The 24,268-nt window shown below is 42.5% G+C and overlaps 1 protein-coding gene across 9 annotated transcripts in view; it reads right to left on the bottom strand.

The window, feature by feature from the left end:
• The window catches only part of NFAT5 (nuclear factor of activated T cells 5), a 155,857-nt gene that overhangs the window by 74,505 nt on the left and 57,084 nt on the right, over positions 1-24,268 (bottom strand). For all 9 annotated transcript variants that reach the window (XM_070062631.1, XM_070062634.1, XM_070062635.1 and 6 more), the window contains one exon: positions 3-128. Coding sequence is in view for 4 of the 9 variants with exons in the window: in XM_008257549.4 (XP_008255771.2) it covers positions 3-128 (126 nt within the window). In the remaining 5 variants the exon portion in view is untranslated. The remainder of the gene's footprint in view (positions 1-2; positions 129-24,268) is intronic.

The raw sequence follows: 24,268 nt of genomic DNA, 5'->3' as shown, positions 1-24,268 counted from the left end.
ACCAGCAGCAACTACAGCTGGAGGAGGCGAGCCTGCCTCACCACCACTTGTCTGACTCATTGATGCTACAGATGTTTCTCTAGATGGAGGCAACTGTAACTCCTTTGGGAGAAGATCATAGACAGATTCTGTGGGGAGAAATGGAGAAAAAAAATTTTAAGAGCGAGTCAGTCATCAACCTAATTATGTACAAATGACTTTTATCACAAGAAGAACTATCATATTTTTTTTTAAAGACTTAGTTATCTATTTGAAAGTCAAAGTTACACAGAGAGAGAAGGAGAGGCAGAGAGAGAGAGACAGGTCTTCCATCCGATGGTTCACTCCCCAGTTGGCCACAACAGCTGGAGCTGTGCCGATCCGAAGTCAGGAGTCAGGAGCTTCTCCTGGGTCTCCCAAGCAGGTGTAGGGGCCCAAGCACCTGGGCCATCTTCCACTGCTTTCCCAGGCCATAGCAGAGAGATGGATAGGAAGTGAAGCAGCCAGGACTCAAACCTGCACCCATATGGGATGCAAGCACTGTAGGTGGAGGTTTTACTCGCTACATCACAGCACTGCCCCCAAACTACCATATTATTTACAAAAATTAATCTTATAAAGTCATAGAAAATACTGTTTCTTTTATTGTGTAATTTTATTTAACTGAAGAATGAAATTTTCCATTACTTCTGCCCCCTGTTTTTTGGGGGGGTTTATTCTTTATGTCTGAGATAGTTTCTTTTATTTATTTATTTGCAAGTCAGAGGAGAGGGAGGGAGGGAGGGAGGGAGGGAGGGAGGGAGGGAGGGAGGGAGGGAAAGAGGTCTTCCAAGCGCTGACCCAAAGCCAGGAGCCAGGAGACTATATTCCAGGTCTCCCACGCAGGTGCAGGGGCCCAAGGACTCGGGCTATCTTCTACTGCTTTCCCAGGCCATAGCAGAGAGCTGGATTGGAAGTGGAGCAGCCGGGTTTCAAACCGGTGCCCATATTGGATGCTGGCGCTTCAGGCCAGGGCGTTAACCTACTGTGCAACAGTGCTGGCCCCGTGTCTGAGATAGTTTCAAAAAAAAGTCACTAAATTTTTTTTAAGTTTACCTATTATTTCTTAGATTTACTTATTTATTTGAAAGGCAGAGTCAGAGACAGAGTGAGACACAGAGAGATCTTCCATCCAGTGGTTCACTCCCCAAATGGCCACAACAACCAGAGCTGGACCGATCCAAAGCCAGGAGCCAGGAGCTTTTTCCAGGTCTCCCACATGGGTACAAGGTCCCAAGCACTTGGGCCATCTTCCTCTATTTTCCCAGATGCATTAGCAGGAGCTTGATCTGAAGTAGAGCAGCTGGGACTTGAACCAGCGCTCATATGAGAAGCCGGCATTGTAGGTGGCAGCTTAAACCACTATGTCACAACACCAGCCCCTCCCTGAGCTTAGATGCCTCATGTATCACTTTTATATAGGCTTCTTTGGTAAGTCCATTAGCCTGGTACTGTTATTTTTACCTAAACTCTTTAAATAATACTATTTTAATTCAGTACTATCATAATTTATTTCTTTCTCCTATAAAAGGTAAAAAAGAGCTGGTGCCGTGGCATGGTGAGTAAAGCTGCCACCTGTAGCGCCGGCATCCCCCATATGGGCACTGGTTCAAGTTCCAGCTGCTCCACTTCCAGTACGGCTCTCTGCTGTGGCCTGGGAAAGCAGTAGAGGATGACCCAAGTGCTTGGGCCCCTGTACCCGCACTGGAGACCTGGAAGAGGATCCTGGCTCCTGGCTTCAGATTGGCCCAGCTCCGGCCATTGCGGCCATTGGGGAGTGAACCAGCGATGGAAGACCTTTCTTTCTCTCTCTCTGCCTTTCCTTTCTCTGTGTAGCTCTGACTTTCAAGTGAATAAATAAATATTTTTTTTAAAAAAAGCTAATAAAGGAAATGTCAAGAAAATACTTTCTAATGCATGTCCAACCCTGTGAAGGCAAGACATAGAATACTCTTAAATTAGAAAGCATAAATACCAATATTACATTAAAATTACTTTTGTATCCTAGGTTAAAGAATTTTCTTTCTTTCAATAGTATTTCTAGGGGCCGGCACTGTGGTGCAGTAGGTGAATGCTCCATCTGTGGCGCCCACATGCCATATGGGCACTGGTTCTAGTTGTAGCTGCTGCTCCTCTGATCCAGCTCTCTGTGATGGCCTGGGAAAGCAGAAAATGGCCCAAGCGCTTGAGCTCCTGCATCGCGTAGGAGACCCAGAAGAAGCATCTGGCTCCTAGCTTCAGAGTGGCCCAGTTCCGGACACTGTGGCCATTTGGGGAGTGAACCAATTGATGTATGACCTTTCTCTCAGACTCCATCTCACTGTCTGTAACTTTACCTCTCAAATCTTTTTTTTTTTTTTAAAGTATTTCTAATACTTAAATTGTCCATAAAACTATTACTTTAAAAATTCCTTTGCAGCTATTATTATATGATTTTAGATAAAAATAATTCTCAAAATATCCTCCAAATGTAGCAGCATAAATGTTGGAAGGAACTTCAAAAGAGCCATTAGAAGCATATGCCTGCTTTTGAAAAATGTGGTACAGAGTTTAAGGGACTAGCCTAGGGTTCCAAGAAACGTAACATCCAACAATTAAAGATTATTAATTATCTGCATGAGTGACTTAAAAGAGAAAGGCTGCACTGTAAGACATTTTATCCTTGGTAACAGACAATACTTTAACTGATTTCTGAGTTCATAAATACTTTGATCCTCCCAGTTAATCACTGAAGTTATGTATTCTAACTTTGATGTGGATAGGGAAGACGGAAGTCATGAAGGAAAGCTAAAATTAGAAATTGTACTCTTAAATGATCCTCATTCAAAGTAAAGAATAAACGCAAAAGTTCCTTTTGAAAAACTATTATCTATCACTTGAAATATTCATCTTTAAAGCATTTGGCAAATTCAGCATCCGCCTGAATGTAATATGTTCTAAAATTTTGAGCTTGTTAAAATGTTGCTAAACACCTCAAATAAATCATTTCCATCTTTCAAACAATGAGAAGAGGGAGACAGAGAGAACCTAATAAAAGCAAATGCCTTTATCATGAAATATTTATTTTACTTATTTTTCTCAATTCACGTTAAAAATAGGAGTTCCTTAGATATGAGAAATACACTCAAGTCCATTTTTTTAGTCCAAACTAAAGAGAAACTTAAAAGTAAAAAAAAAAAAAGCTTATATAAAAAGAGAAGGGGGATCTACCAAAATACACTAATAATTTATGTCAAAGAAAAGCTTATCCTATTAACAGCTCAACCATTTATAGTACCTCACATGTGAGAACTGTTTCTCTACTTTTCCAATTATTAAAATCAATCAATCAAATAAAAACAAATCCTTTCTCAACAGGTTTTAAAGTTGAGTCTCTAAATAAGGTAGAAAAGTTATGGGGGGAGGGGTGGCAGTAATATGACACAGAGGGTTAGGCTGCTACCTGCAATGCATCCCATATGGGTGCCAGTTCAAGTCACAGCTGCTTCACTTCCAATCCAGCTCCCTACCTGGGAAAGCAGCACAGGTTAGCCCAAGTCCTTGGGCCCCTGCACACATATGGGAGATCTGGAAGAAGCTTTGTCCTGTCCCAGCTCTGGCCATTGTAGCCATTTGGGGAGTAAACCAGCAGATGGAAGACTTCCCTCGCTTGCTCCGTCTCTCCTCCCCTCTCTGTAACTCTGCCTTTCAAATAAATAAAAAATAAACCTTAAAAAAATTATGAAGGGGCCAGTGTTGTGGTGTAGGGGGTAAAGTTGCAGCCAGAGCAGGCATCCCATATGGGTGCCAGTTTGAATCCTGGCTACTCCACTTCCAGTCCAACTCCCTGCTGATGGCCTGAGAAAAGCAGCGGAAGAGCAGCCAAGTACTTGGGCCCCTGCCATCCACGTGGGAGACTCAGAAGCAGCTCCTGGCTACTGGCTTCGGCCTCGCCCAGCCCCAGCCATTGTGGCTATTTGGAGATTAAACCAGAGGATGAAAGATCTATCTCTGTCTCTCATTTCCTTTCTGTAACTTTTAAATAAATAAATAAATCTTAAAAAGAAAAAAAAAGAATGAAAATGGAAGTATATTGGAAAATAACTAAAAGCTGAACTTGTTTCAAGTCCTCTACATAGTCTGCCCTTCAGAACAAGCAAGTAACATGCAAGGTCAAGTGGAAAGTAGAAGAGTCGTGGATTCATCAAAAATGATTTCTCATTAATGGACTAAATGCTTACAAATTAAAGACAATCCTTACAGAAATTTTTTCCTTCCATACAAGAGAAGCAGCAGTTAATTTGAGGAGTCAGGGCATTTGGGCAAGCAGCTATCATGACAGAAACTGGCTCCTGAAGAGCCCTGTCAGCTCTATCAAAAGCAAGGCCACTGGAAACGGAACTGCCTTGGGTGCGGAAGGACTCCTGGGTCAGAACCGCAGGCCCTATTGGTCCCAAGCTGAAAAAATCTTCACTCTGCCCAGCTTCCACAGTAACCACAGCCATCAGGAGGACAGCTTAGGGTCAGTAACAATACTAACCTCCTATCGCAGGCCAGCTCTCTTCCCAGGCCAGCTGGGTAATAGAAGCCAACAGGGTGCCTTCCCTAGGGAGGTTCATACCTCCCTTAAGATGTCTCATCCAGTACCACAAGCAAAGAGATAGGTATGGACCTCACATTTACCTGGCCAGGCCTTAATGCCCATCTGATTATTTTCAAACCTCTCCTGTCAGTTTCTGTTTGCCTCTCAATGGGAAAATACCCTCCTAGTTTGGACAGCACCTTTTCTTAGACTCTCTAACGGTCTGTCTCTAGTTTTAGACCCTGTATATTTAATCTGCTTGTTAAGATTCGTTTGCTCCAGGCACCAAAATTCTAGATGGCCATGCACACAAAACCTCCAAAAGAGACAGTTTCTGTGACCTTGTGTTGCAGCCCCCTCAAGAGGCCACCTGCTGGAATCTTGTCTTGATCACAGGTCCCTACTCCACCCTGCTCAGCTTGAAGAACTCAGCTTCAGTCCTCGCCCGATCCCTGAACAGCAGTCCAGGCTTCCATCAGCAGAGGAGGAAAGGAGAGAGCCCAGGACCAGAAGCAGGCCAGACTAACTCCATCGCCTGGCTCCTTGCCAGTACGTACACACTAAACAAAATGGGAGCGTCCTTTCCCTGTGGCAACCAGGTACACGCCTGTCTTACTGGACAGGGCTCTTGCTTTCTTATTTTCCCCTTTGCCCTCCACATTTCAGCCATCTTTTCCACCATGGGCAATGTTTCCAATTTCTCCTTTTATCCTCACAATCACAGTACTCCTATTCCTACCACGTATAATTAACATATTTCAAACATATTAACATATTTCCCAAGCCATCATGGAGGAACAACACAAGATTGCTATTCTTCAGTCAATCCAATCCTGAGTATGGACCCTTGCCTCACATCTATGCCCTGGATCAGCAGGAAGTAGCCAGAAAGAAATCAACGCCCTATCTGCTTATCTATACTGAGTCAGGACTGATGGAACAAGGACCTAAGCCTCACCCATTTTAGGTTTCTTGCTGCCCCTGCCTTCTTTCAAGAGATCAGTTCAGTTTCACATCCTGTGTTGTTCCCTACCCTACCCCCTGCATTCTTCCCCAGGTTTGGAAGCCAGTGGGCCAAAACGTGAAGAGCCAGTATGCACAAGCGCATCTCCTCCTACTGCCCCCTCACCCAACCCCTAGCCTACTTAAGATATAAATGGGCCCAGACTGCTGGGGTCTGGGCCTCTGCCATGTGTTGGCTCTGTGAGCATGATGGCAGTTGGTCGACCTCTGAGGATTTATTTTCTCTGAATAAATTCGGTCTGGCTGTAGATTCACATTCTGCCTCCTCTCTGTTCTGCGCTTAACAGTCAGTATATGAACTATAATAGCACAGCCTTTGATTTCTGAAAGAACTGTGCTCACTCTGCTACTTTAAACAATCTCCTGAAGACTGAAACGTGGGGCAGGTGTGTGGAGACAGTGGTTAAGATGTTGCTTGGGATGTTGCATTCAGTATTTGAGCACCTGGTTCGAGTCCTTCTTCCTCTGCTTCCAATCCAGTTTTCCAGTAATATATACCCTTATGAGGCAGCAGGTGAAGGCTGTAAAGTACTTGTGTCCCTGCTACCCACAAGGCAGACCCAGAATGATTTCCAGGCTCCTGATTTCAGCCTTGTCAGACCCTGGCTGTAGAAGGCATTTGGGGAGTATATATATATGAGGAGCTCACTTTGTCTCTCTGTAAGCCTTTCAAATAAAATGAAGGGGGGGGCGGGTGTAGGGGCTGGTGTTGTAGTACAGTGTGTTAAGCCACTGCAAGAGATGCTGGCATCCACTGAAGTGCTGGTTAGAGTCCTGGCTGTTCCACTTCTGATCCAGCTTCCTGCTAATGTTCCTAGGAAGGCAGCAGAAGATGTCTCATCTAACACATACGTCCAGGATGAAGCTCCTGGCTTCTGGCCCAGCCCTCACTATTGTGGCCATTTGAGGAGTGAATCAGCAGATGAAAGATACCTCTCTGTCTCTCCCTGTCTCTATAACACTGCCTTTCAAATAAATAAATAAATCTTAAACAAAAACAAAAACATGAAATCCTCATTTAAACTCTTCTTTTACTCCAACACATCAAAAATATTCCCTCCAAGCTGTAACTAGGCAACCTGACCACATATACTAGCTTCCCATCAGATATGTAACAAATATAAATTATTAATAGTATCATCATTCAGTCCCAAATTCATTCAATCTAAATTAAACACATTCTTCTCTAGTCAATGAAGGCACTTCTGAACTAAAGCACTGATACTTTATATCTATGAAAATGCCGGCCGGCGCCGTGGCTCACTAGGCTAATCCTCCGCCTAGCGGCGCCGGCACACCGGGTTCTAGTCCCGGTCGGGGCGCCGGATTCTGTCCCGGTTGCCCCTCTTCCAGGCCAGCTGTCTGCTGTGGCCAGGGAGTGCAGTGGAGGATGGCCCAGGTGCTTGGGCCCTGCACCCCATGGGAGACCAGGAAAAGCACCTGGCTCCTGGCTCCTGCCATCTGATCAGCGCGGTGCGCCGGCCGCAGCGTGCCGGCCGCGGCGGCTATTGGAGGGTGAACCAACGGCAAAGGAAGACCTTTCTCTCTCTCTCTCACTGTCCACTCTGCCTGTCAAAAAATAAAAATAAAATAAATAAATAAATAAATAAATCTATGAAAATGCCAGTCCAGGCCGGCGCCATGGCTCAATAGGCTAATCCTCCACCTGCGGAGCCGGCACACGGGGTTCTAGTCCTGGTCGGGGTGCTGGATTCTGTCCCGGTTGCCCCTCTTCCAGTCCAGCTCTCTGCTGTGGCCCCGGAGGGCAGTGGAGGATGACCCAAGTCCTTGGGTCCTGCACCCGCATGGGAGACCAGGAAAAGCACCTGGCTCCTGGCTTCAGATCAGCACGGTGCGCCCGGCCGCAGTGGCCGTTGGGGGAGGGTGGTGAACCAACAGAATAGGAAGACCTTTCTCTCTGTCTCTCTCTCTTACTGTCCACTCTGCCTGTCAAAAAAAAAAAAAAAAAAAAAAAGAGAAAGAAAAAAAAAAAAGAAAATGACAGTCCAAAGTTAAGTCCTAGATACTTGATGTTATACAATTTCTGTTATCTTTTAAACCAGTTCAGACGGGTAAGGGAGGAATCAAATTAAAAACAGAACACAGAACATGAAGAAAGAATATGAGATATTCATAATGGAAAGGAAGTTTCTGAGGACAGACTTTCTTAGAAAACAAAAGTAAAATCACTTCTAGATTTTACAGAGAGAGAGAATAAAATTTTCCTTTAGTGGTGATAAAAATGTTGTAAAATGTGATTATGGTGATGTTATACAAACACTGAATTGTAACCCTTCAAATTGATAAACTTACAGCATTGTATTTCTTTTTTTTTTTTTTTTAAAGGTTTATTTATTTATTTGAAAGAGTTACACAGAGAGGAGAGGCAGAGAGAGAGAGAGGTCTTCCATCCACTGGTTCACCCCCAACTGGTCACAACAGCCAGAGCTGTGCCGATCCGAAGCCAGGAGCCAAGAGCTTCTTCCAGGTCTCCCAAGTGGGTGCAGGGGCCCAAGGACTTACGCCATCTTCCATGGCTTTCCCAGGCCACAGCAGAGAGCTGGATAGGAAGTGGAGCAGCCAGGTCTTGAACCAGCGCCCACATGGGATGCCGGCGCTTCAGGCCAGGTTGTTAATCCGGCCCCATGGCATTGTATTTCAATCAATAAATTTTTTTTTTTTTTTTTTTTAAGAAAAGAGTGTAAGAATCACTTAAGACAAGGCAGCTAACAGTATTACTGATAAACTTCAGGAAAAAAATAGCTTTTATTTGTGCAAAGTAAAATATTTAGAAAGCCAAGCTATAAACTAATTTGTCTTTAAGGCTCTGTACTGAAGGCTAAGGAAAATGTTACATGCACAGATATACTAAATGCAGTAAAACACACGATGAAAATCTTTTAAAGTTCTTATGAACAAGATGAAGTATCAACTTAGCTAAACAGATGACATCTGAAAAAGGTGAAATTTAACACAGAGTAATATAACAGTTGGTAAAAAACTGCTCTTGTGCACACTAATGTATTTATACACTGATTTCCTCCCCCCCCCCTTTTTTTTATTAAATCTAGGAGTGATTTTTTTTTCTTAAGGAATTCTTCCCTTGTTCTTCCAAGATTGGGGTGATTTATCTTCTCATTACTTTTTCTATTAATGTTACTAACAATTCAAGCAACAATGCTAAATTGACTCACCTATGGTTCATTATGAATTTTTTTAAAAGATTAATTTATTTGAAAGGCAGAGTTAGAGAGACAGAGACACAGACAGAGAAACAGAGAGAGAGGAGAGGGAGAGACAGAGAGAGAGAGACCTTTCATTAGCTGGTTTATTACCCAAGTGGCCACAATGGCCAGGGCTTAGCTAGGATGAAGCCAGGAGCTTTATCCAGATCTCCCATGTGGGTCCAGGGGCCAAAAACTTGAACCATATTTCAATGCTTTTCCAGGCACATTAGCAGGGAGTTGGATCAGAAGTGGAGTAGCTAGGACTTGAATTGGAATTCACATGGAATGCCAGCATTGCAGGTGGTAGTTTAACATGTTACGCCACAATGTTGGTCCCCATTATGAATTTTAGTTTGTCAAAATCCCAATATAAGTGCACTGTTTAAGTACATTGTAGTAGATGTCTACTTGGGACAAAGATGATCTAACAAATAATTCCATTAAAGTAAATTAATCAGGTTATGAAGAAGAAACAAGGTAGAAAGGGGAAGAGGTTCAGAAGATCAAACATTTGTCTTATGTTGGTGCAACAGTACAGAGCTTAGTGCAACTGGATAGAAAAAATGGAGGAATGAAATCATCATATTCAGAAACAGAAAACAAATGAACACCTTCCAATGTTGGGTAGAAAGGTGAACCAAGTAAAAATGAGCTTTCTGTTTCGTCTGTTTGATCACTCTGTAAATTCCAATTGATCCATTTATGTCACTGAATATTTCTGAGCCAATTTAGTCTTTTACTCTTCAACACTGGCTGAGGGGGTGGAACAATTTCATTGTAGTGCATCAAGTTCAAAGTGGATGGAAATCCTATCCTGGGGGCACAGGATAGCAAGAGAGAAGGGAAAAATTAGTGACTTAACAGCATATCTTATTTTATTCCTTCTCACTTGGCACTGTGTACCCTAACTGTTGATCACTCAAATCCCATTCTCTACAACTTCATTCGCTATTGCTCACTCCAGTAAGAGATGAAAAATAACAACATCAATAACACAATTACAGGGGCTGACGCTGTGGCATAGCAGGTAAAACAGCTGCCTGTAGTGCTGGCATCCCATATGGGCACTGGTTCAAGTCCTGGCTGCTGCACTTCCGACCCAGCTCTCTGCTATGGCCTGGGAAAGCAGTAGAAGATGGCCCAAGTCCTTGGGACCCTGCACCTGTGTGGGAGACCCGGAAGAAGCTCCTGGCTCCTGGCTTCAGATCAGCGCAGCTCTGGCCGTTGCGGCCAATTGAGGAGTGAACCATCAGATGGAAGACCTGTCCCTCTCTTTCTCTGCCTGTCCTCTCTCTGTGTAACTCTGACTTTCAAATAAATAAATAAATCGCTAAAAAAAATAACACAATTACAACTAACAACTATTGAGCATTTTGAGGGGCCAGGCACCATGAGACACTCACAATGTACACATTTTCAGTTAACTTCAAAACAGTTCTGTAAGTTTTATCAATAAAGAATGTGAGGTTCATATTACAGTAAAAAAATAAAATACATTATGTACTAAAACAAAAGAGGGGAGTGATAAATATGAAGTTTAAGAGAATGGTTTCCTTTGCTAGGAGATGAGGGCATAGGACAAAGGAGGAGCAGAAATAAGTTTGGCTGGAGAGTGGGCTCTTTGGTGCTCAAATAAAATAAGTAAAATACAACAAAATAAATAAACTAAATAAATACAACAAAATTAAGAGCTAGGTATGATAAACACATAGCCCCACATAATTGCCATAAGGTTTAGTGGCACAATCTATTAAAAAGGACTCTGCCCATTATTATTCTCCTTTGGAATTTTAATATCCACCTCACTCTCACTGACCAGAGAGCTAACATTCAGTGTTTAAATTGCTTTGAGGTCAGAGACTAAAAACTAAAATTGTCAGAGAGCCTATCTACTTTTCTTAAGATTATCTTAGGGGCTGGCGCTGTGGCATAGCAGGCAAAGCTGTCACTTGTGATGCCAGCATTCCATACGGGCACAGGTTGGAGACCCAACTGCTGCACTTCCAATCCAGCTCTCTGTTATGGCCTGGAAAAGCAGTAGAAGATGGCCCAAGTGCTTCAATCTCTGTACCAGTGTGGGAGACCCTGAGGAAGCTCCTGGTTCCTGGCTTCTGATCGGCCCAGCTCTGGCCATTTTGGCCATTTGGGAGTGAACCAGCAGATGGAAGACCTTTTTCTCCGTCATTCCCTCTCCCTGTCTGTAAGTCTACCTCTCAAATAAATAAATTAAAATCTTTTTAAACAAAAAGTCAAACTGTTGTAACAAGAGAAGAGCATGTTACTATGTACTTGAGCTGGAGTGGATCTCATTACATTCATGTGAATATTAAGAAAAAATGACTTTATTTTCAGACATTAAAGCTCTACAACTAATACTACTGAGGTACATCTATACCAGGATTAAAAATAAGGAAAATTCGCTCTTATAAAATAAGATGTCTCTGTTTAATTGTCAAGCAAGCAGCTAAAGGGAAATATCTGTGGTAACAAGAATGTTGGTAACTTAAAATATAACAAAACAGGTATTATTCAAATAATGAATGAATGCTCCCTGTTACCAGATATAAACACTGTATTACTAAAAAACCCATTTACAAACATTTTCATCCTGTTTTAAATATGTAAGTTTACCTTTAAAAAACCTCTAAATATGAAGCTACCATAGACATGTGAAATATTTTTATAACTTTCCACAAATGGTTTAGGAAATAATTGCCCTTTTCTTCTATACCTACATTAACTATCTCAATAAGCTGGTGAACCCAAAAGTTGGAGTTTCACATCAGACACTCTAAAACAAAGTGCCTGGCACCTCCATTGTGTTCTGCATTGAAGAACCTCCAATGTTCTGCATTGAAGAGAGACAGCATTCATTTTGTTTAAAAAAACACTCCAGGCTTGACAGTCATCATACTTGGCATCTCCACTGGAAAAATGTACTGGCTTCAAGTCCACTGGGTATTTGGTTTCTAAATGATTATGAAATCCAAGAATAACTGATAGGTAATGCTCTGTTTTAACAAATTTTTCTTAGTTTCTATATTTAAGCTGTCTGTCATATATCTACTTATTCATACAGTCTCTTCCATATTGTATTTTATTATTGTTTTCCTAAAGTAATCTAGTATTCTAACGTACTTTTAAATACTATACAGCAGTTTAAATTATATCAGTTTGCACCATAAAAAAACTAACTTGGGTCCCACAAACATTTAATATAGCATATCATATATTTTTCCACTATTACTTTTCCCTTAAAAACATCACCATTATTTTCCAAATAACTCCTGAACATGAAATACAGAAAATAACATACTATTGAACTAACTACTGTGATTATCTACATTTTTTATTTCCTTGTGGTATTTTCTAAAGACCTTAAGTCTTAGAAGGAACAATACTCTCAATAAAGGATTCATAATGAATGAAATGTTTATGGCTTATTTATACTTTTCAAAGTCCTTACAAGAGAACCTTCTTTCAATAGGGAGTTAAGAACTATAGGGTCAGAGTTCAAGAGGAGCTAGGAGGCCAAGAATAGGGTATCAGAAGCCTAGCAGGGTGAGGAGGTTATCTCCAGGACATGAGGGAAGGTTTGGCAAGGTGTGAAGGGTGAAGAGGGAATAAACAAAGAGAAGGGAGTAATGGAAATAGATATCTAGGCAGAGTTCAAGGACAATCTGGTTTGGTGTTAGAGCCTAAGCAGAGTGAAAATGTACGCAGGGAGACACATCAGCTTGGGTGTTGGGAGACCAAGAAAATGGAATGAGGAGACCAGCCCCACAAGAAAGCGATGTGGATGATTGGAATCTAAGCAGTGTGAGAATTTCCTTATGGATAGTTAGTCCAGCCCAGGAAGTAAAATCTTAAGGAGAATGAGGAAGATGTATATTGAGAGTGAACAGGGAGCTCCTGCAGGGGTGTCAGACCAGAGCAGGATGAGGAGAGTGTTCATACAAGGAGCACCAAAAACACAGTACCAGATCTTAAGCAGCAGTGAAGATGTTCATCTAGATGGGCTGCCTGTGGCTGTGCATCAGAGATCAATCTGAAAGTCTGAAGAGTATGCCACGCGAGAAGGGTTGGGAGGTGGGGGATTATAATCCAAGCAGGGGGAGAAAGGCATTTATGTGTGTCTCTCAAAGGTTCATGTGGTAGAGTCTTGGTCTCTACCATGGCAGTGCTGAGGTGATGGAAGTTTTCAGAGGTGAGGCTTCAGTGGAAGGATATTAGGCCTTAGAGACATCTCTGTTGGAAGAAATTAAAACAATTCTTTCTTATGGGACTTGATTAGTTCTTGTGAGATTGGGTTGTTGTAAGACAGCCTGACACCTTTCCTAAATTCTTCACATACCATTTACAACTCTCACATGTGCTCCCACTACTAAGGTGCCATCTGCCATGAAGCTCTTACCTAAACAGATGCTGGTGACATGCTCTCAAATCTGTAGACTGTGAGGTAGATACAGCCTTTTTCTTAAAAAAAAAAAAAAAAAAAAAAAACAACAACAACAACAAGCAAACAAACAAACAAAAAAAAACAGCCTCAGGTACTGTTACAGTAACACAAAATGGACTAACAAAGACACCTTGTTTGCCATTGTTACAGACTCAGTATTTTAGGCTTTGTCATCTCTTCACTATGACCTTCAACCTGATAAACAGTGGTTAATATAAACATCCATTCAACATGTATATAGTTGCTACACTGGACTGGATATAAACATAAAAGAAAATCACTCTTAACCACAGTCTAGAGAACACTGGACGATTCAAATTTAATGCAGTACATGTATTAATAAAACTATGAGGCATTATGCAAACAGAAAAGAGGGAATACTTATATTATCTGTGGACGATCCAAAAAGGCTTCACAGAGGACATGAGGCCTAAGGTCAGTCTTAAACAGTGAGATGGGTATTTAGCAGCCAGATATGGGAAAAGAAAGGGGAAACTACGAAAGTAAGCCTGGACAAAAGAGTATTTCTATTTCAGTTATCTCAGTTTTTCGAGAATTTCAGTTAAATCAGAACATAGGAGTTACAAAGAGGAGTAATGTGAGATAAAGCTACTAAATACAAGAGAAGCCAGATTATGAAATGCCTTAGATACCATGCTAAACAACAAAGATTCTATCTCAACACAGGGAGCCTTTCAGCATTTTAAGCAAAGAAATGATAAACTTTAGACTATTTCAAGAAGATCCTTTTATCAGTTATATGTAGAATAGACTAGATCCTAGAGATAGACATGAGTAAGAAGCTTTTTGAAATACTTGCCTAAGCATGAAATGATGATATCCTGAACCAAGGCAGTGAGAATGGTGATATGAATTTGAAGATGTTTAAGAAACAGATAAACTCAAATTGATGAAAGGCTGAAAAGGAACAGAAGAAGTTTCCCATTAATTTACAGGAATTCTGCCTTGGAAAAGCTTATGGAAGGTGATGCCACTTCCCACAACAATATAGGAATAGAAGTAAATAGGGAAAGATGATGAATTCAGTTTTAAACGATGAATTAGAAGTGCCTATAGGGCATCCAAGTGAACATATAAGTAGGAGAGAAGTCTAGCAACTGATGCTGCTAAGCACATAGCCTGCTTTATTTACTATTGTTGGGATTTTTCAATGTTTAGTTACTCATTTTCATTTTTTATTTTGAAAGGCAGAGAAGGAGGCAGAGATCCTCCTTTTATTGGTTCACTCCCTAAATTATTACAACAGATGTGGCTGGGCCAAGGTGGAGCCAGGAGCCTGGAACTCAAGCAAGTCTTCAACATGGTTGGCAGGGACTCAAGTATCTGGGCCATCCTCTGCTCCCTCCCAGGAGGTATGCTGGCAGAAAGCTGGATCAATATGGGGTGTAAGGATCACAAGCCATGGCTTAACTTGCTGCACCACACAATGCCCACCCCTATTTTTGTTTTTTAATACTGAATTTGTCCTAGAACTAGATTAACTTATTTAAATGTATTGCTTACTTTTGCCGGCGCCGCGGCTCACTAGGCTAATCCTCCGCCTAGCGGCGCCGGCACACCGGGTTCTAGTCCCGGTCGGGGCGCCGGATTCTGTCCCGGTTGCCCCTCTTCCAGGCCAGCCCTCTGCTGTGGCCAGGGAGTGCAGTGGAGGATGGCCCAGGTGCTTGGGCCCTGCACCCCATGGGAGACCAGGAAAAGCACCTGGCTCCTGGCTCCTGCCATCGGATCAGCGCGGTGCGCCGGCCGCAGCGCGCTGGCCACGGCGGCCATTGGAGGGTGAACCAACGGCAAAGGAAGACCTTTCTCTCTGTCTCTCTCTCTCACTGTCCACTCTGCCTGTCCAAAAAAAAAAAAAAAAAAAAAAAAGTATTGCTTACTTTTAAAAATACAGACATAATAAAATTTTCCCATAACATTATCCAAAGATATTAAGCACTACTAAATTTATGCCTCTTTTCCATATTTTTCTATGCAAAATCAAAAAGGTGATAATGTACATAAAATTTTTAGGAACTTATAAAAAATATTTTTATTTATTTATTTGAAAGGCAGAGTTACAGAGAGGCAGAGGCAGAGAGAGGTCTTCCATCCCCTGGTTCACTCCTCAAATGGCCACAACAGCTGGATCTGAGCCAATCTGAAGCCAGGAGCTTGGAGCCTCTTCTGGGTCTCCCACCGTGGGTGCAGGGGCCCAAGCACTTGGGCCATTTTCCACTGCTCTCCTAGGCCACAGCAGGGAGCTGGATCAGAAATGGAGCAGCTGGGGCTGGCGCTGTGGTGCAGGAGGTAAGGCGCCGCGTACAGTACCGGCATCCCATATGGGCACCGGTTCAAGACTCGGCTGCTCCACTTCCAATCCAGCTCTCTACTATGGCCTGGGAAAGCAGTAGAAGATGGCCCAAGTCCTTGGGCCCCTGCATCAACATGGAAGACCCGGAAGAAGCTCCTGGCTCCTGGCTTTCAATCAGCACAGCTCCAGCTGTTGCGGCCAATTGGGGAGTGAACAAGTGGATGGAAGACCTCTCTCTCTCTCCCTCTGCCTCTCCTTCTCTCTCTGTGACTCTCTGACATTCAAATAATTTAAAAAAAAAAAAAAAAAAAAAGAAGTGGAGCAGCCAGGTCTCGAACCATCACCCATATGGGATGCTAGCACTGTGGGCAGCGGCCTTACCCACTACCCCACAGTGGTGGCCCAGCACATAAATTTAATAGCAAACTTTCTTCTGAATGTCACATTAATTTTCCATATATGCCATCTCTTAAACAACCTCAGGCTGTATACATCATCTTTATATCTATTTCTTCTTTTTTCCAATTAGTTTGAAAATTCTTCAAGGACAGAAACTGTTATGACTTTCTTGACTGTGTTATGGTAGTACCCAACTTATAATAGGTACACATGTTTGCTGATCAAAATATTAAGTTACTAATTCTAAGTTGTGAAGTAAGCTTCAAGAAAATTTCTAATTTTCATATTATTTCAGAAACACTGCTAACATATAAAACAAGTAATAAATAAATATATCACTGGTAAAGAAACAACATTTTATCTGCAATAGAATGAAGTATGGATCAGTAAATATTCATTCAACAAATATTTACTGATTGCCTAATATACAGATACTGTACTAGGATCTGTAGTTTTATCAAAAATAAAATAGATCAAAATCTATGTTTTCAGGAACCTCCCAATCTCATGGACTTAAATTATTTAAGGTGACCACTTGTCTGCTGCTATGGTTTAAATGTTCATATTTCCCCCTAAAATTCGTACATTAAACCTAAAACCCAAGGTGACAGTATGATGAGGTGGGGCAGGTCACCTAAGAAGTCACTAAGTCAAGAGGGTTCCAACCTCATGAATGGGATTTAGTACCCTTATAAAAGAGGCTGAAGAGAGCTACCTTGCCCCTGTCACCATGTAAGGACACAGCACTTGCTCTTTCTGCCATGTAAGGATGTAGGAAGAAGTAGAGAACAATCCCTCACTAGAAACCAATTTGATGGCACCTTGATCTTGAACTCCCCAGTCTCTAGAACTAAGAGCAATAAATTTTTACTGTTTATTAATTACTCAATCTATTTTGTTACACCAGCCAAACAGACTAAATCATCTGCTAAAGAGAGAATGAGTTTCCTAAAATCTTCTATCATAACTAAACTCACTTTTTTCTTTTTATTTGACAGGTAGAGTTATAGATAGTGAGAGAGACAGAGAGAGACAAAGGTCTTCCTTCCGTTGGTTCACTCCCCAAATGGCTGCTATGGCTGGTGCTGCGCCGATTCAAAGCCAGGAGCCAGGTGCTCCTGGTCTCTCACGCGGGTGCAGGGGCCCAAGCACTTGGGCATTCTCCACTGCACTCCCGGGCCACAGCAGAGAGCTGGACTGGAAGAGGAGCAACCGGGACTAGAACCCAGCGCCCATATGGGATGCTGGCACCGCAGGCGGAGGATTAACCAAGTGAGCCATGGCGCTGGCCCTAAACTCACATTTAATTACAATATCAGTAAAATAATTTCCTTTTCGGAACATAAGTTATTAAACCAAAATTTTGGAGCCAGCACTATGATATAGGAGGTTAAACCACCATCTGCAGTGCCAGCATCCCAGATGGAAACCAGTTTGAGGCTTGGCTGCTCCACTTCCAACCCAACTCCCTGCTAATGCGCCAGGGAGAGCAATGGAGAAGTACTTGGACCCCTGCACTATCATGGGAGACCCGGGAGAAGCTCCAGGCCATTGTGGCATTTGGAGAGTGAACCAGCACATGGAAGATCTCCATCTCTCTCTATTTCTGACTTTCAAATTAATAAATCTTAAAAAAAAAGTCTTAGAGACCCGACCCACAGCTATAACAGATAATTGTTATATAATTGTGTATATTTATATAAATATATATAATTACATATGTTCTATACTAACATATAACATTAACCATATATTCATATTCAATATGATTATTCTTTTTAAAACTAATGAGTACATATGGATATATATGATCATCAATGGAAAGAAACAAGCAGAATTAGTATTTATATTATCATGTTGGTAAAGAAGAAAGTAGAAGAAAAGAAATATACAGAGGACAAGGCAGGCATGGTATGGATATAATGAATGTAGCTTTATGAAATTAAACTAAAATTCACATAATCAGTATGAAATTTTATGAAAAAACCCTTAGTTTTTATAGAGAAATCACATTACAATTAGGTTATGACTTGCTTAGTGGAGCAAGGACTGGTTAGCACTGTGTTCCAAGGGGAATAGCTGTATGAAAGGTATTTTTTTCTGCCCTAGCATTTTTGTTTCTGCAATTAGAAATAAATATCATCTATTTTATTTACTATGTTATTGTGATTGGTACATAATGAGAACTTCAATAACATGGTTAATGTATGAAGGAATGAAGGAATGAAACATTTACCTTGATTGATTCTTCTCAAACAATTCTAAGATGGTAATTCCTGCCTTTATACTCATAATCTTAGCAAGGAAAAAAAAAAAAGAGACATTTCCCCACAAACCTTCCTCATTTTCCTTGCTATCATTCCCAAAATGTCCTATCACTTTGAACTAAAACTATCATTTTTAATATAATACCACTCTATCCCCAAAACAGTCCATCTTATAACTTCTACCCTATTATCATTTAAGTCACCATTTTCTGAATAAACAAAAATTAATTTTCATGTCTTAGGATCTTCATTTTTAAGAATTTTTTTAAAGCCATAAAACACCTCTAGCCATTGCAGCCAATTGGAGAGTGAACCAACGGATAGAAGATCTTTCTCTCTGCCTCGCCTTCTCTGTGAAATTCTGCCTTTCAAATAAATAAATAAATCTTAAAAAAAAAAAAAAGGAAAATACAAAGATACTCTGTGAATACACAAGAGTATCCTTTACAATCTAGGATTGTACAGGGAATATTTAAAATAAATTGAAGGGATAAGCATTCTCAGTGGTTAAGGCACCACTTGGGATTTCTGCACTCCATACTGGAAGTCCTGGGTTCAAGTCCTGGGGTCCCTGCCCCCATGTAGGAAAACCAGATTCAGATCTGGGCTGTTGGCTTCTTTTGGCTTGATGTATCCCCAACTGTTGTGGGCATTTGAGGAGTGAACCAGAGAATGAAAAAGATTTTGATTTCTCCCTCTCTGCCTTTCAAGTAAAAATGAAAATAAATATTTTTAAAAAGAAAAATATGAAAACACAGATGCTACTGCATTCAAAGAACTGAAAATTTGGTTAGAAATCTAGCTGGGAAGCCAGCATTTTGACGCAGCAGATTAAGCAGGCGCCTTTGACACCAGCATCCTATGTAAGCACTGGCTGGGTTCCTGGCTGCTCCACTTCCCATCCAACTTCCTGATAATGTGCCTGGGAACGCAGCAGAATTTGGCCAAGGTGTTTGGACCCACGCACCCACATGGGAGATCTGGATGGAATTCCAGCTCTGGCCATTGCAGCCATTTGAGGAATAAATGAGAGGACCAAAGATCTCATTCCATCTCTACCTCTCTGTAACTCTGCCTTTCAAATAAATAAAATCAGTGAAACAAACAAAAAATCTAGTTGAAAAGTTCATGTAAAATGCTTATTATTTTAAAAATTCAAAAATTTATACCAAAGTAAACATCTTTCAAATTCCATTTCCATGAACTTTTTGAAGTACCCTTGTATTTCTTTGAAAATGTCACCATTTTTGTCTGAAACACTGACCTTCCAATAGCCCCTGTTTGTTATTTAATCAAGCTTTTCTCAAGCACTCCCATCTCCCTTCTATGTATTTTCCTTACCAGAATACTTAACACAATTTGTTCTATAATTGCTGTTTATCTGCCTGTATTTCCTACTAGACTATCATGAGGACAGTGGCTATGTCAGTCTCATTCACCATCTCCTCAGAAATAGCAAAGTGTCTGACACAAACTGGCACTCACTGGTGAATGTATGAATGAACAAGGAGATAGACTGTGAGAATATGTAAGGTTACCAACAGACCATATCAAGAAAAAAGGCAGACATATCAAAATGGAAAATCAGAGAAGCCAGCCAGGACAAAAAGACTCCTAAGAGAGCATGGAAAATATGTGTCAAAAACAGTCTTGGGAGAAAAATGCCAAAAGTGAAAATGTCTCCTTTAGCTCAAGAAATGAAGATCTTGAAACAATGTATTTGCTTGATGTGGCAAAAAGGTATTTTTTGATGGGATTAGAAGCCAGAAGGCAGAGCTGAAATCCAAATATAAAGGAACAAGGAAATGCAGAGTTGAGTAGAAACACAGACAAATATTCTACAAACTCCTTCCAAAGAGAGGGAAAAGGATACTCAAGAAGAAAGAGCCACATAAAGGGTTTATTTTATTTTATTTTATTTAGTGGAAGAAGAAATTGTGTATTTTAACAACATAAAGAAAAGAATATATAATAAGGAAAGCTGGAAGATTCATGACAGGACACAGGCAAGCTATTTAATTAAGAAAATAACACTGGGGAGCCAGCACAGTGGGTTAAGCTGCTACCTACAGCACCAGAACCCCACACAGGTTCTGAATCAAGTCCCAGCTGCTCTACTTCTGATTCAGCTCTTGCTAATGCACCTGGGAAAGCAGCAGAGAATGGCCCAAGTGCTTCAGCCCCTTCACCCAAGTGGGAGACCCGGATGAAGTTCCTGGCTCCTGGCCATCTGAGGAGTAAACCAGTGGATGGAAAACCTCTCTCACTCTAACTCTGTCTTTTAAATAAATAAAATAAATCTTCAATAAATAAAACTTTCAAGTACCAGGGCCCTTTTTGAAATTATATATTTCTGCCGGCGCCGCGGCTCACTAGGCTAATCCTCCACTTTGCGGTGCCGGCACACAGGGTTCTAGTCCCGGTCGGGGTGCCGGATTCTGTCCCGGTTGCCCCTCTTCCAGGCCAGCTCTCTGCTGTGGCCAGGGAGTGCAGTGGAGGATGGCCCAAGCCCTTGGGCCCTGCACCCCATGGGAGACCAGGATAAGTACCTGGCTCCTGCTATCGGATCAGCGCGCCAGCCGCAGCGGCCATTGGAGGGTGAACCAACGGCAAAGGAAGACCTTTCTGTCTCTCTCTCTCACTGTCCACTCTGCCTGTCCAAAAAAAAAAAAAAAAAAAAAATAGTACTATGAGGAATAGACACAGGAAAGAAAAAATGAAAAATCAGAGTTAGAAAATATAAGCACATAAAAAAACAGAAAAAGTACATCAGGGAATCAAAGCAGGAGATTGAAGATGCTTTAGAAAACTGCGAATTTCTTCCACTTACATAAGAGATAGAACACACAAACTGAGAAGAATAAAATTTAAAATTTTTTGGCCGGCGCCGCGGCTCACTAGGCTAATCCTCCGCCTAGCGGCGCCGGCACACCAGGTTCTAGTCCCGGTCGGGGCACCGGATTCTGTCCCGGTTGCCCCTCTTCCAGGCCAGCCCTCTGCTGTGGCCAGGGAGTGCAGTGGAGGATGGCCCAGGTGCTTGGGCCCTGCACTCCATGGGAGACCAGGAGAAGCACCTGGCTCCTGCCATCGGATCAGCGCGGTGCGCTGGCCGCAGCGTGCCGGCCGCGGCGGCCATTGGAGGGTGAACCAACGGCAAAGGAAGACCTTTCTCTCTCTCTCTCACTGTCCACTCTGCCTGTCAAAAAAAATTTTTTTTTCAAATTTTTTTCTTGGGGCTGGTGCTGTGGTGTAGCCGGTAAAACTGCTGCCTGCAGTGCCAGCATCCTATAGGGGCACCAGTTCAAGACCCAGATGCTCTATTTCTGAGCCAGCCCTCTGCTATGGCCTGGGAAAGCAGTGGAAGATGGCCCAAGTCCTTGGGCCCCTGCACCCAGGTGGGAGACATGGAAGAAGCTCCAGGCTCCTGGCTCCAGATCGACACAGCTCCGTCAGTTGCAGCCACTTGGGAAGTGTATCAGCATATGGAAGACCTCCCCCTCTCTCTCCCTCCCTCCCCCTAGGTCTCTCTGTTAACTCTGCCTTTCAAATAAATAAATAAATCTTTTAAAAATAAATAAATAAAATGCCACTTGGGACGCCCACATCCCATATCAGATTGCCTGGATTTGAGTCATGGCTTTGCTTTAAAAATTGTTTTTTCTTTTCTTTTAATGATCTACTTATTCATTTGAAAGGCAGAATGAAAGAGAAAGACACACACACACACAGAGAGAGAGAGAGAGAGAGAGAGAAACATGTTCCATCTGTTGGTTTATTCCTCAGCATCAGCCAGGGCTGGGTAGAGCTCAAGCTAGGAACCAGCAACTCTCATCAGGGTTTCCCATATGGGAACAGGAACACAAGTACGTGGGCCATCATTTGCTGCCTCCCAAACACACTCAGAGGAAGCTGTATCAGAAACGCAGAGTAGTCAGACTTAAACCAGGCACTCCACTATGGGAAGTAGGTGTCCCTAGAGGCCATTTAACTGTGCCACAACATCCAACCTACCTAAAAAATAAATTTTTGAGGTGAAGAGATAAAAAGCTGAGATAAGTCAGTGGATGGATTAGATCTGCTCTAGAAGAGAATGTGGTTCTACTTGCAAGTAGCTATGCTCTAGCACCAGATGCTTCTGAGGATCTGTAAGAAGTCCTTCCTAACCTATTAATGTTTAAAGGGCCATTTATACCATATGAAACAATTAAGGAATTAAGATTCAGGGTATAAAAGTTTTAATACTAGACGCTGTCAAGGGTATTAAATGAAAGCACACGAAATCTCATTTGGTTTGACCAAATAACAATGATATATTGCAGACAATTAGCAGGCATTTCAAATAGTTTTTTTTTTTTTTTAATTATTTGACAGGTAGAGTTACAGACAGTGAGAGAGACAGAGAGAAAGGTCTTCCTTCTATTGGTTCACTCCCCAAATGGCTGCTACGGCTGGCGCTGCGCCGATTCAAAGCCAGGAGCCAGGTGCTTCTTCCTGGTCTCCCACGCGGGTGCAGGGGCCCAAGCACTTGGGCCATCCCCCACTGCCCTCCCGGGCCACAGCAGAGAGCTGGACTGGAAGAGGAGCAACCGGGACTAGAACCTGGTGCCCATATGGGATGCCGGCACCACAGGCGGAGGATTAAGTGAGCCATGGTGCTGGCCCTCAAATATTGTTTTAATCTTTTGTGCAAGAGCCAAGTCACAACGTTCCCTCAACATGTTCACAGTAAGGAGCCAGTACTGTGTCATGGTGGGTAACTGTGGTGCCAGCATCCCACGCAGGTTTGGTTCAAGTCCCAGTTGTTCCAATTCCAATGTAACTCCCTGATGATGTGCCTGGGAAACAGGGAAGGATGGCCAAGTCCTTGGACTCCTGCATCCACTTGGGAGACCCAGAAGAAACACTTGGCTCCTGGCTCCCGGCTCCCAGCTTCGGACTGGCCCAGCTCCAGCCATTGTGGCCATTTGGGAAGTGAACCAGTGGATGGAAGATCTCTCTCTCCCTCTGTGAATCAATCTTTCTAGATTTTTTTTTTTTTTTTTTTGACAGGCAGAGTTAGACAGTGAGAGAGAGAGACAGAGAGAAAGGTCCTCTTTTTCTGTTGGTTCACCCCCAAAATGGCCGCTATGACCAGCACACTGCACCGATCCGAAGCCAGGAGCCAGGTGCTTCCTTCTGGTCTCTCATGTGGGTGCAGGGCCCAAGCACTTGGGCCACCCTCCACTGCCTTCCTGGGCCACAGCAGAGAGCTGGACTGGAAGGGGAGCAACTGGGACAGAATCCAGCGCCCCAACAGGGACTAGAACCTGGGGTGCCAACGCCGCAGGTGGAGGATTAGCCAAGTGAGCCGCGGCACTGGCCAATGACTCAGTCTTTCAAATAAATAAACTTTTTTTAAAAAAAGGAAAAGCTGGGGCTGGTACTGTGGTGCTGCTGGTTAAAGCTCTAGCCTGAAGCACTGGTATCCCATGTGGGCGCCGATTCTAGTCCCAGCTGCTTCTCTTAGGATCCAGTTCTCTGCTATGGCCTGGGAAAGCAGAAGATGGCCGAAGTCCATGGGCCCCTGCACCCGTGTGGGAGACCCAGAAGAAGCTCCTGGTTCCTGACTTCGGATCAGCTCAGCTCTGGCTGTTGTGGCCATTTGGGGAGTGAACCAGCTGATAGAAGACCTCTCTCTCTATCTCTCTCTGTAATTCTTTCAAATAAATAAAAAATAAAAAAGGAAAAATTGTGTTCACAATAATTATACAAAACAGTTGATTCTTGAAACAGTTCAGCAGTCCCCCTTATCCATAGTTTGTTGTCCAAAGTTTCTATTATTTGCAATCAGTGTCTCAAAATGCTTTGTGGAAAATTCTAGAAATACACAATTCATAAATTTTAAATTGCATGCCATTCTAAGTAGGTTGATGAAATATGCCATCTATCTTGTGGGACAAGAATCATCCCTGGGGCCAGACCTGTGGCACAGCGGGTGAAACTGCCACCTACAGTGCCAGCATC

The sequence above is a fragment of the Oryctolagus cuniculus genome, chromosome 18 (assembly GCF_964237555.1).
Source record: "Oryctolagus cuniculus chromosome 18, mOryCun1.1, whole genome shotgun sequence".
Lineage (NCBI taxonomy): Eukaryota > Metazoa > Chordata > Mammalia > Lagomorpha > Leporidae > Oryctolagus > Oryctolagus cuniculus.
Note: the sequence above shows the minus strand (reverse complement) of the source record. Positions and strands in the feature narration are given on the sequence as shown.